General features: G+C 40.1%; 1 protein-coding gene across 5 annotated transcripts in view; it reads right to left on the bottom strand.

Moving 5' to 3' along the window:
- LOC134341158 (CUB and sushi domain-containing protein 1-like) overlaps positions 1-13,092 on the bottom strand; it is a 2,430,601-nt gene that overhangs the window by 500,124 nt on the left and 1,917,385 nt on the right. For all 5 annotated transcript variants that reach the window (XM_063038952.1, XM_063038962.1, XM_063038968.1 and 2 more), the window contains one exon: positions 10,142-10,298. In XM_063038952.1, coding sequence (XP_062895022.1) covers positions 10,142-10,298 — 157 coding nt within the window. The remainder of the gene's footprint in view (positions 1-10,141; positions 10,299-13,092) is intronic.

The raw sequence follows: 13,092 nt of genomic DNA, 5'->3' as shown, positions 1-13,092 counted from the left end.
CTGGCAGTGAAGGGAGCTATGGACAGATATGTCAATGTGGGTGTGGGAAAGGGAATTAAAATGGTTGGCAACTGCACTTGATCTAGTTTCATTTCCCAACATTTGATCATACTGTTCTATTTTTAAACTCCAAAGCTTTCTCTAATTTCAGGTCAAACACAGAATATAAATCATAGAATTCAGAACATAAAATATGGAACACTACAGCACAATATTGTACTGACCCTTTAACCTACTCCGGGATCAATCTAACCCTTCCCTCCCACATAGCCCTCTATTCTTCCATCATCCATGTGCTTATCAAAGAGTCTTTTAAATGTCCCTGATGTATCTGTCTGTACCACCACTCCTGGAATTGCATTCCATGCACCCACCACTCTCTGTGTAAAAAGGCTTAATGTCCTCAGAACTTAATGGATTCCACAAAGATGAAATTACAGTAACTCACAATGAATTATTTGATGCTTTCAAAACAAATAGAAGACAAACAAAAAGATGAAGAATAATGAACACAATAGATTCTTCAGATGCTGGAAATCTTGTAAAACACACTTGGCATGTCAGGTACAATAGATGGAAATAAATAAACGGTCGATGTTTCAGTTGGAGGCCCTTCATCAGGACTGGAAAGGAAAGGGGGAGAAGCCAGAATAAGAAGGTCAGGGAGTGGAAGGAGGGCACACTAGAAGGTGATAGGTGAAGCCAGGTGGTTGGGTGTGTTGGGGTGGGAGGTGGGTGATAAAGTAAGAAACTATGAGGTGATAGGTGGAAAGATAAAGAGCTGGAGAAGAGGAGAGTGGATCATAGGAGAAAGGGAATGAGGAGGGGCACCAAAGAGAACTTGAGGTGAGGAGAAGAAGTAACAGGACAGAGTGAGAAATTGAGGAAGAGGGAAGGAGGTATGGGAGTTTGAGAAATTGATATCCATCTCATCAGGTTGGAGGCTACTTAAGCTGAATATGAGATGTTGCTTCTCCATCCTGATAGTGATCTCATCAGGGCAGAATAGGAAATCATAGACTGACATGTCAGAACAAGAATGGCAATAGAAATTAAAATTGTTGTCGAGCAGGAAATCTGCTTTTAGGAGATGAAGCAGAGGTGCTTGAAAATGTGGACACCTGATCTACGTCAGGTTTCATCAATTCAGAAGTTGTTGCACTGAAAGCACCACATACAGCTGGTGACCCCAACAGATTCACAGGTGAAGTGTTGCTTCACCTGAAAGAACTGTTTGGGGCCATGATTGGAGGTGAGTGAGCAGGTGTAGCACTTCTGGTACTTGCAGGGATAAGTGCCAAAAGAGGGATTAGTGGACAAGGGAAAAATAATGAAAACTGACAGCTTCCAGAAACTACTCTATGTTGGAGAAATGCTGGTATTAACTGTAAATGCCGTGGAAAATGCTTCAGAGTTCCCTTAAAACTTTCAGGTCAAGAGCAGCACAACACGCATTTCCATTAAGCCTCATATTCTCATTGAGATATTCCCGACCCTCTCACCTTGCAGGAGAGTAGTGTCACCTGGATCAGAGAACATGTCTAATGAGGAAAGGCTGAGTGAGATAGGGCTTTTCTCTGTGGTGCGAAAAAGGATGAAAGGAGACTTGATAGAGATTAGAAGATGACAGAATGACAGATCGAGTGAATATTCAGAGACTCTTTCCCAGGACAGAAATGGCTAATTAGAGGCATCATAATTTTAAGGTGATTGCAGGAGGGTATTTACACAGATGGTGGTGAATGCATGGAATGCATTGCCAAGGATGTTGGTAGAAGGAAATACATTAGGGACATTTAAGAGACTCTTAGGTAGGCATATGTACCTCCCTCAGCAATTGGATCCTCAACTTCCTAACGAGAAGATCACAGTCTGTGCGGATTGGCGATAACATATCTTCCTCACTGATGATCAATACTGGTGCACCTCAGGGGTGTCTGCTTAGCCCACTGCTCTACTCTTTGTATACACATAACTGTGCGGCTAGGCATAGCTCAAATACCATCTATAAATTTGCTGGCAATACAACCATTGTTGGTAGAATCTCAGGTGGTGATGAGAGGACGTACAGGAGTGAGATATGCCAACTAGTGGAGTGGTGCCGCAGCAACAACCTGGCACTCAAAGTTAGGAAGACGAAAGAGCTGATTATGGACTTCAGGAAGGGTAAGACAAAAGAACACATATCAATCCTCACAGAAGGATCAGAAGTAGAGAGAGTGAGCAGGTTCAAGTTCCTGGGTGTCAAGACCTCTGAGGATCTAACCTGGTCCCAACATATTGGTGTAGTTATAAAGAAGGCAAGACAGCAGTAATACTTTGTCAGCAATTTGAAGAGATTTGGCATGTCAACAAATATACTCAAAAACTTCTATAGCTGTACCATGTAGAGCATTCCGACAGGCTGCATCACTGTCTGGTATGGAAGGGCTACTGCACAGGACCAAAAGAAGCTGCAGAAAGTTGTAAATCTTGTCAGCTCCATCTTGGACACTTGCCTACAAAGTACCCAGGACATCTTTAGGGAGCGGTGTCTCAGAAAGGAAGCATCCATTATTAAGGACCTCCAGCACCCAGGGCATGCAATTTTCTCACTGTTACCATCAGGTAGGAGGAACAGAAGCCTGAAGGCACACACTCAGTGATTCAGGAACAGCTTCTTCCCCTCTGCCATCTGATTTCTAAATGGACATTGAAGCTTTGGACACTACCGCACTTTTTTTTTTAATATACAGTATTTCTGTTTTTGCATGTTCTTTTACTATTCAATATACATATTTAACTTACTTAATTGTTATTATTATGTTTTATTTGATATATTCTTATTCTTATTTTTTCTCTCCCTAGATTATGCATTGCATACAACTGCTGCTGCTGCTAAGTTAACAAATTTCACATCACGTGCCGGTGATTATAAACCTGATTCTGATTCTGATGCGGGGATGAAATAAGAGGCAATTTACCTAGGCCTGGATAGTGTCCAGGTTTTACTGTATGTGGGCGGGGATTGCTTCATTATCTGAATAGTGTTGAATATTGTCCAATCATCAACACTTTATCAGTGCTTTTCAAAGTTCTGTTCCTTTGACTGGATTAATCCTCAAAGTTTATGTGAAGGGACAAGAGCCAATTTACGCACTAGTTAAAGAGCGTGATAGTACCTTATTGTCATAGCCAATCAGATGTTTACCAGGAAATTTCCAACTTTCGATTCTATTTTAGTCAATGGAGGAGAAAATAGGTGGACAATCAGATAGTGACCTGACACCACTTGCAACAATCGCCAAAATCAAAGGAAGGCAAAGGTTCGTTCAAAACCAGTAAATACATTGTGAAATAGTAAAAAAAAACACAATTTAAGAGCTCAAGACATAGCAGCAGAATTAGGCCATTCAGTCAATTAAGTCTGCTCTGCGATTCCATCATGGCTGATTTATATCCAAGCTTATAACTCATGCTGTCTAATCCATGCAGCATCCTGGTGAACCTCTTTTGAAACTCTCCAAAGCCTTTGTCTTTCTTGTTATGCGGCAGAAAATACTCCAAGTGTGAAATGACCAAGTTTTTCTATCACTGCAATATGAAACACCATTCCTGTACATCTTCAATACTGCTACAACATACATGACAAAAAATGTTTTCATGTACTACATCAACAGGTTGGACACACCTGGGTTGTTTACTCCGAAGCGGTGAAGACCGACAGGAAACGTAATAGAGTTTTATAAGATTATGAGAGGCATTGATAGAGTAAAGAGACAGTATTTTTTTTCCAGGGTTGAAATGTCTAATACCAGAAGGCATGCAATTAAAGTGAACAGGGGTAATTTTAAAGGACATATGAGGGGGGAGTTTTTTTTTACACAGAGACTGGTGAGTGTGTGGAACGCACAGCGTGACATGCTGACAGGGGGAGGTGCATTTGAGACTTTTAAGATATATTTTGTTCGGCACAAAAATGTGAGCAAAATGGAAGGATAAGGACATTTTATTGGCAGAGAGGATTAGTTAGGTAGCCCATTTAATTATTAATTTAATTGGATCAACATTACATTGTAGGCTAACAAGCCTGCTCCTGTGTTGTACTGTTCTATGTTCTATTGCTCATATTCAACTCAAAGAGTACAGGAGCTCTGAGGCAGCCCCACTAGCAATTAATTACGTAACTGCGCTGAGCTGGAAACTCAAACTCGAAAGCTGAATGTGCAGAGTCTGCACCATATTCTTTTACCTGCACTGCACTTTCTCTGTAAGTGTTTGTCTCTGTAAGTGGAATGAGAAGACCATGACTACTTTTTAGTCTGCTCATTTCTTTGCTCTCTCTCAATGCTTCTTCTCCTTTGTTCTTGCAACACTTAATAAAACTATCATAGGCAACAAGTTTTATGTCTCATTCTTAAATCCTGAAGAACTTCTGGACCACAGAAGAGTCAGAATGAAACCAAATGAATTTATCATTCCCTTTTGATGTGCAGTACACAAATTAATTATGAAATCATTACAGAGGATGAGATTGTAGTATGTTTAATATTTCAGTAACATTTGAGTAACATATATTGCAAAAAAGCCACAGAAAGTTGTAAAATTACTCTTGGGTACCAGCCTCCATAGTATCCAAGTCATCTTCAAGGAGCGGTGCCTCAGAAATGTGGTGTCCATTATTTTAAATACCCTCATCACCCAGGACATGCCCTCTTCTCATTATTACCATCAGTAAGGAGGTACAGAAACCTGAAAGCACACACTCTGTAATTCAGGAAAAGCTTCTTCCCCCTCTCCCCCCCGCCATATGATTCCTAAATGCACAATGAACCCATAAACACTTCGTTACTTCTTCATATATTGGTTTCGCTTTGCACTATTTTTAATTGAACTATTTAATATACATATATATATACTTACTGTAATTGATTTATTTTTTATCTTTCTATATTGGCATGAACTGCATTGTACTGCTGCTGCTAAGTTAACAAATTTCATGACACATGCTGGTGACAATAACCTGATTCTGATATTGTTTGATTAAGCATTCATTGTTGGATTACATAATTCATTGCTGGTTATATGTAAAAAGCTTCCATTATTATAACATCACACCATATGTGAGAGCCTCACTAAAGGGAAAATAAGTAGGCATGTTATCCTGGGCTCCTGTGTTTTACTTTTGATTAGCTTCTGGAGTTGCAAAACCTAACAGTGGTGACAAGGAAGTTTTAAGTTGAACATGAGATGGGAACCTATCCGTTAAAGTGAAGCACACTTTTCTTCGGAAGGGGAGAAAGACAACTGAGTTTTTAAAAAGGCAGTAAATGGATGAAATTCACAAGTTCTTAAACACTGAGCACTGGGTGATAATAATAATAAATGCATAAATAGATAGCAGAAATAGCCATCTAAATCAGAAAGATAGATGTTCTTGAGTGCGCAACAGGTAACTGGATGATATACACTGAATGAATTGAGCAGAATTTTGAAGCAAATCAAATAGCTAATGAAATGTGAGTGCCAGTGTTACTGAGTGCAATAGCTGGAAAAACATACAGTTTGCTTCGAGTCTTGACTGCTCCAACCAATCTAGCTGAAATGAGTTTTGCTGATATCATGAATGTTTGGCCTGAACATTTAGAATCAAAGGCATTGTTGACGGCAGAAGTGGAATCAAAAGGTAGGATAGTCCATTTCAGTTTACATGGTGAATTGAGGAGATTATCTGAGCATTGTCAGTTCAATGATGGGCTTAATGATGCCTATCATTAGTTTGTGGAATCTTACAAAAAAATTATAAAACGGTTCCTAACTAAAGCACAACTCACATTTACAAGAACAGTTGAAATCTCTGTATCAAAGAAAACAGCAGCCAGAGACACAAGTGAGTAGCAGTCAGGAATGAAAGAACACTTACCTGCATGCTGCTGATGAATAATCTGATAATGGTGAGAGTGAAACAGGACTGAGTAGCCTTAAGATTTACAATGTGAAAACTAACAATAGGCAAGCAAGATGGCTTACACCAAAAGTGAACAGCAAGTTAATTAAAATGGGATTGGTCACTGATTCAGCTGTTGCAGTCATTACACAAAATTAGTTTGAATGGCATTTCAAAGATACTGAACTGAAACCTGTAGATATCCAACTAAGAACTTATACTGGAGAAAAGATCACTCCTGTGGGAATGACATTCATAACACTGGAATACAAGAAGCAACAAACCACATTGGGTTTGTTTGTGTTAAAAACAGGAGGACCAGCATTGTGAGTGGCTGAGACAACTACAACTGGATTGGAGACCCATCCACAATTTGCCCTCCACATCACCTGCAATAGTATCAAATGAAACTGAATGATGCAACAGCAGTGTTCAAGGATGGCATTGGAAAACTCATACATATCAAGGGTAAAAGAGTGTAAAAAGAAAATGCCATACCCAAGTTCCTTAAACCATCCATGAAAATGTGGCCAGTGAGCCAGCTCACATGGAGGTTGAAGAAATTCATTCCAAGATTGGGTGGAGCCCATGGCCAACACCAGTGGTCCCGGTAGCCAAGAAGGATGGATCTGTTAGGATCTGTGGTGATTTTATGGTCACCACAGATCAACTCAATTCTGAAAGTACATCTATATCCTCCACCCAAGACAGAGGATATCTTTGCTACCTTTTCTAGAGTGAAGCACTTTAGCAAAGTTGGCAGCCGGGCCTACCTATAGATAGAGGTGGAAGAAGGATCCAAAGTGTTTCTTACCATAAAGACTCAAAAAGAGCTTTATCACTGTAATAGGATTATTTCTCAGGTAGTATCTGCATCTGCACTCTGGCAAAAAGCTATTGACCGGGTACTGCAAGGCTTCCCAGGCACTCAGCATTACCCAAATGAATCATTGTTACCGGTAAGGATAACAAGGCACATCTAAAACTCCAGATAGTGTTAAAAAGATTAGAAGATTATGACTTAGTACACAACGCAACCGAGTGTGAACTCTTTAAACCAAGAATCACTTACTGTAGTCACACCATTGATGCACAAGGATTACAAGTGGAGAAAATTCAAGTGGAAGTGGATGCCCCAAGGACACAGTTATGACCTACTTTAGGATTTGTCAATCACTATAAATATTCTTGCCAATCCTGGGTACTCCTCTCCACCCCTTGAACTCGTTACTACAGATCAGGAAGAAATGGCAATGGACAAAGCAATGTGAGGTGGGTTTTGAAAAGGCAAAGGAAATTGTGATGTGAATCACTATATTAGTACATTGTGATCCACATTAACCAGTGAAGCTTGCCAAAGACACCTCACCTTAAGGTACAATCATGTCACATGTTATGAGTGATGGAAGTGAATGCCCCATAGCCTATAAATTACATTCCATTATCACTGCAGAGAAAAGTTACGCACAGATTGACAGTGAGAACTTGAGTCTGGTTTGGGATATGTAACATTTCAACCAGTATCTGTATGGGAGAGAGTTTACTCTCAGTACTGATTATCAAAAACTTGTGTCCATTTTCAATCATGAGAAGGATGTTCCACTAAGCATCTTCAGAAATGGAGAGATAGGCTCTGTTTCTTGGAGGACACAACAAGATCGAATTCAAGGTGACAACTAATCATAAAAATGCTGATGGATTGTCCCATTTACCCTTGGAAAAATAAATCACTTGAAAATGTACAAAAGGACTCTCCTTTTGATGTATTTCCCCCAATGTAAATTGAAAACCTCCCTATTACGGCAGAGATGGTCCAAAGGGAAGCAGAAAAGACCCTACACTGCCTCAGGTATACATGGCAACCTAAAATGGCTCTAAGCCGGTCACCTAGGCATGGTCAAAATGAAAGCTTTTTCAAGTGGCCTGGGATAGGTCAGCAGATTGAGCAGCTCGCCATGCATTGCATGGGATGCCAACACACCCAGAAGATGCCAAAAGCAGCACCTCTCCATCCCTGCATTGCCTTGGCATGTGCACTTTGTTCGACCATTCATGGGCACAAATTTTTTGGTAGTAGTGGATGCAGCTACAAAGTGGCCCTACAGCCTCCATTTCAGCCTCGCACACTGCCGATGTGTCGAAAAGTCTCTTCTCAAGACCTGGTGCTCCAGATCACTTAGTCAGTGACAGCAGACTACAGTTTTTTGCAGAACAGTTTCAATCATATTCCTGTAAATGAATGCAATAAGACTTACTACAGGTACAATGGCTTGGCAGAAAGGTCTATCCAGAGTCTAATGATGGTCTGCGAGCAATGTCAGCAGAATACACCACACTGACAGTGAATCTGAAACTCGCCAATTTTCTCCTTGCATATTGCAATGTGGCACACTCCACAGCCAACAACTCAGCAGGTATGCTGTTCATTGGTCATTTTTTACACTCACACTTGGATCTCCTCAAAGTTAATTTCAGAAGGAGTATACAGGATAAACAGCTTAGACAATTAGAGGTTTGATGTTTCACTCCTGGACAAGCAGTCCTGGTGAGAGATTACAAAGGTAATCAAAAGTGGGTACTTGGAAAAATTAAGGACAAAATGGACCACTCTTCTATACAGTGGAGATTACGGCTGATGTCATCTGGAGATGACACATTAATCAATTGAGGAGAGCAGAGTCAATTATTAGAGAAGAAAGGTGTCACATTAATCAGTTGCGAAGAGCAAAGTCAATTATTAGAGCTTGCAGAACTATATCCTGCTGTCTCAGAGTCATCTCCTGCAATAACCACAGTGGAGGCCCCAGAACCTAACGTTATTATATTTGAGTTGAGATGCATTCTATATTAAGTTGTAGTTTACAGCTAAACAGGGAGAAGTGTAGAGTATTCAATATTTCAGTAATTTTTGAATAATGTAAACATGTTTGTAAGGGGGTTTTGTCTCTTATGTTACTATGTAGGCTAATTAAAATGGCTTCTTTGTTATGTTATACTTGGGAATGCTTCTTTGTTATGTTAAACGCTGAGAAAGTTTTTGCGTTAGCAGCTTGTTTTTATTTAGAGTGTGATAAGAAGATGTTATGAACCAATTGAGATAGTTGTTATGTTTTTGGCGTATTTGAAGATACTGAATGTGCGGGGTTTTGGGGGAGCAGGCGGGAGAGCGAGACAGAGGATGGACCAGGTGCTGTGACGTCCGCTAACAGGGTCGGACCCCGAGGAGGGCACTCAGCGAGGAGACGGAGACGGACTCATGTGGAGCGTCTGGTCGACCACTGTTGTTGGTCCCAGGCAGTCGGTCGAGGTGGTCCGAGGGGTCGCAGGGTGAAGAAGAAGGTTCTTGAGCTCCAACTGTTTTGTGCATGAAGAGATGGAACTTTGATAAGTGTGGTGCCTTTTATCTTCCTTTTATATTTTAGGCTCTATTAATTATATAGTTCTAGTAATATCTATAAACTGTAAATCATTTAATCGTATCTGGTGTATTGTCTGTTATTTGGGCAGGGTGGAGTACATCACACAGCATCCACACAAACTAATTACCCAGTCTGGCGGGGCCGAGGCTGTTTTCCTAGACAACAGCGAGCCTAGCAACCCTGAGGGTGGCCGGGGCGGTGGGGGGGCGGGGTGCTACATGTTGTTAAATGAAGCGTTCTTTGTTTACTTACAGAATTCATTACATAAGAAGTATGTGAATGGCATATGTTATTATGCCACCAAATCATACATGAACACCTCACTAAAGTAAAACTAAGTAGACACGTTATTCCAGGCTCCTCTGTTTTGCTTTTAATTAGTTTCTGGAGTTACAAAACATAACTGAGATTACTTAACGTTTTTATTGACCTTGTTATGGATCTTTATAACTGTCAGAGCAATAGGTGCAGAAAAAACACAGAATGGATAAATATCAAGCGAGATGTTGAACAAGACAACCTTCTTTCTCGTAACCTATTCAAAATCACTATGCACTTGTTTGGTTGTACCATCAAAAATAAAAGCCAATTTGTACCAGAAGAAGGAACAACCAGATACACGAGATTAGCCTTCGATAATAACATGGCTATCACCAGAATAGATCCACAGTGAGGGATCTCCATAGAGGGCTGGACGTCAAAACTGGAGGGGAAACTGTGAACTCTATAGTGTACGGAATATACAATACTATCTAACCATCATGCAGTTCCTCCTTTATATAAAGCATTCTCTTACTGGTATAGGTGAGATCAAATCCCTGGTCAGTCCCTGATCCATTTGTGTTAAATTCTAGCCACATATGATTTGATGTGCTGTTTAAGGTAACTCTCAGCAATTCGGATTTGGTAAAAACCCCAAGGCGACGAAAGGAATTATCTTTTCCGTCATAGACCTGAAAGACAGAATGCACAGTTATTAAAGAGTGCATTGAAGTAACCTCACCATGACTTCAGCCATATCACAAAACATCTAAGCCTTATTTCATTCAGTTAAATCTTCACTGGATGAAGAATGGGGAATTAAGGCCATTAGGATTGGTAAATCACAATATCAAGCAGTCAATCTGAGGTCAACTGCCTGTCAGAGATCCATTTCTAATGCCTTTTCCATTATATTTCACAGTTAAATTTAACTGGAAAGGCAAGAAAATCCTTTCAATGCACTGGTAGTAAGATTGAATGTTGATGAATTGATTCTATATGTTTTGGTGAAGAACAATTTGACACAGGTACTTCAGTTCTTCGTTAATCTTGGATCAGTTTTCCTTTTAGTTGTCAAGCAGTTTTCAAAATAGCAGCAGGACAAAGGAGTAGTCAGCACTGAGTACTTCAAGAGAAATCTGGATAAATGTTTTAGGGAAACATGAGGGGGAACATCTATGCTAAGAGGTAGTGAGAGTGTGGACCAAGCTGCCAGCAGAAATGGACAAGGATTCCATTTCAACATTTAAGAAAAATTTGAATAAGTGCATAGATGGCATTGGTGTGGAGGGCTATAGTCCAGGAGCTGGTTGAAAGGATTAGGCAGAATAATAGTTTGGCACAGACCAGCTGGGCTAAAGGGCCTGTTGCTGTGCTGTAGTGCTCTATGACTTTATGACTAGAGGGCGTAGTTCCTCTTAGGATTCAGTCTTGGATTCGTCACAAGTATCCTACAGAATTTTTTATATTTTCTCTCCTTTCAAAAAAATAAGTCTACTGTTTCATAAGGAAGTAAAAGAGAAAAAACATAATCATCATTCAGATGAGGATGACATAACATATTTTATAAAATTGCATTATTGTCTATGTAAAGAAATATATAATGGTCCATGCTCTATCAAATTAATCAAACACATCCATACTGGGGATATTTTGCTTTTCTTTCTATGCAAAAGACTTTGATTCAGCTCCTAAAACTAACAAGAATGTAACAAGGAGCATAAAAATCAATTCTTTCCATATATAAAAATTATAATCCAATAAAGAACATAGAAGGACAACAACATGTGTAAAGATTTTATCTGGCCATCTTCAAACTACACTTTGTGTTAGCAGACTTTGTGTTTCCACAGAGGGTTGTACATATTGCAAAAGGACATTTATCTGTTTAAAGCATGTCAGCAAAACCAAGGAATTGATTCTGGAGTTCAGCAAGGGGAAGTCAGGAGAACATTCACAAGTCCTCATCAAGGGATCAGTGGTAGACAAAGTGAGCAGTTTTGCGTTCCTGGGTTTCAACATTTCTGAAAATTTATCCTAGGCCTGACATATTGATGTAATTACAAAGAAGGCACGCAGCAGCTATATTTCATTATGAACTTGAGGAGATTTGGTATGCCACCAAAGACTCTTGCAAGTCTCTGTGGATGCAAAATGGAGACAATTCTGACTTGTTTCATCACTGCTTGGAATGGAGGCTGCCTAAGATTTTCAGTGAGTTGTAGACTTAGCCAGCACCATCATGGGAACAACCCTCCCTCTACCATCAAAGACACCTTCAAGAGGTGATGCCCCAAGAAGATGGCATCCATCATTAAGGACCCTCACTATCTAGTACATGCCCTTTTCTTATTACTAGCATCAGAGAGGAGGTACAGAAGCCTGAAGACTCACACTCAATATTTCACAAACTGCTTCTTCCACTTTAGCATCAGATGTCTGAACGGTCTTTGAACACTACCTCATTATTGTTTTATTTTCTGTATTATTTACAGAACCAGAATATGGCTTAATGGTAAGAGTTGAATGTTAACCCTGAAGAAAGACTGGGGTGGGGGGGGGGTGTTCTTAGAGAAATGTGGAATGTGCCAAAAACTTTCTTTATAATCCCACCTACTTGAGGTTCCACTTTCAAGGAATTATGGATCTGTATTCCCAGATCCCTCTGTATGTCATACTCTTCAGTGCCCTACTGTTCACTCTGTAAGATCTTCCCTGGTTGGTTTACCGATTTATAAAACCTCACCCTGTCTGCTTTAAATTTCATCTGCCATTTTTCAGCCCACTTTTCTAGCTGGTCTAGACCCCAATGCAAGACCTGATAGCCTTCCTTGATGTCCACTACACCCCCAATCTTGGTATCACCTGCAAAACTTGTTGATCCAGTTTACCATATTATCATCAGATTGTTGATATAGATGACAAACAACAATGGACCCAGTACCAATTCCTGCAGCACACCCCTTGTCACAGGACTCTAGTCAGAGGCAATTAACTACTACTACACTTTAGTTTCTCCTCTGAAGCCAATATCTAATCCAATTTACTACCTTACCTTGAATACCAAACATCTAAACATTCCTGACAGACCTTTCATGTGAGACCTTGTCAAAAGCCTTGCTAAAGTCCACGTAGACAACATCCGCAGGTTTACATTTATCAACTTCCCTGGTATCTTCCTCAAAAAGATTGGTTAGACACAACCTAACATGCACAAAGCAATTTGACAATCCCTAATCATACCTTGTCTATCCAAATACTCATGTATCTGGTCCCTAGGAATACCTTCTAATAGTGTTAGGCTCGCTGGCCTATAATTCCTAGGTTCATTCTTAGAGCCTTTCTTAAACAATGAAACAACATTAGCTGTCCTCAAATCCTCCAGCACCTCACCCATAGCTAAGGATGTTTTAAATATCTCTGCTAAGGCCCTGCAATTTCTGTACTCGCCTCCCACAGGGTCTAATGGAACACATTGTCAGGCTC

Source organism: Mobula hypostoma, chromosome 2, assembly GCF_963921235.1.
Source record: "Mobula hypostoma chromosome 2, sMobHyp1.1, whole genome shotgun sequence".
NCBI lineage: Eukaryota > Metazoa > Chordata > Chondrichthyes > Myliobatiformes > Myliobatidae > Mobula > Mobula hypostoma.
Note: the sequence above shows the minus strand (reverse complement) of the source record. Positions and strands in the feature narration are given on the sequence as shown.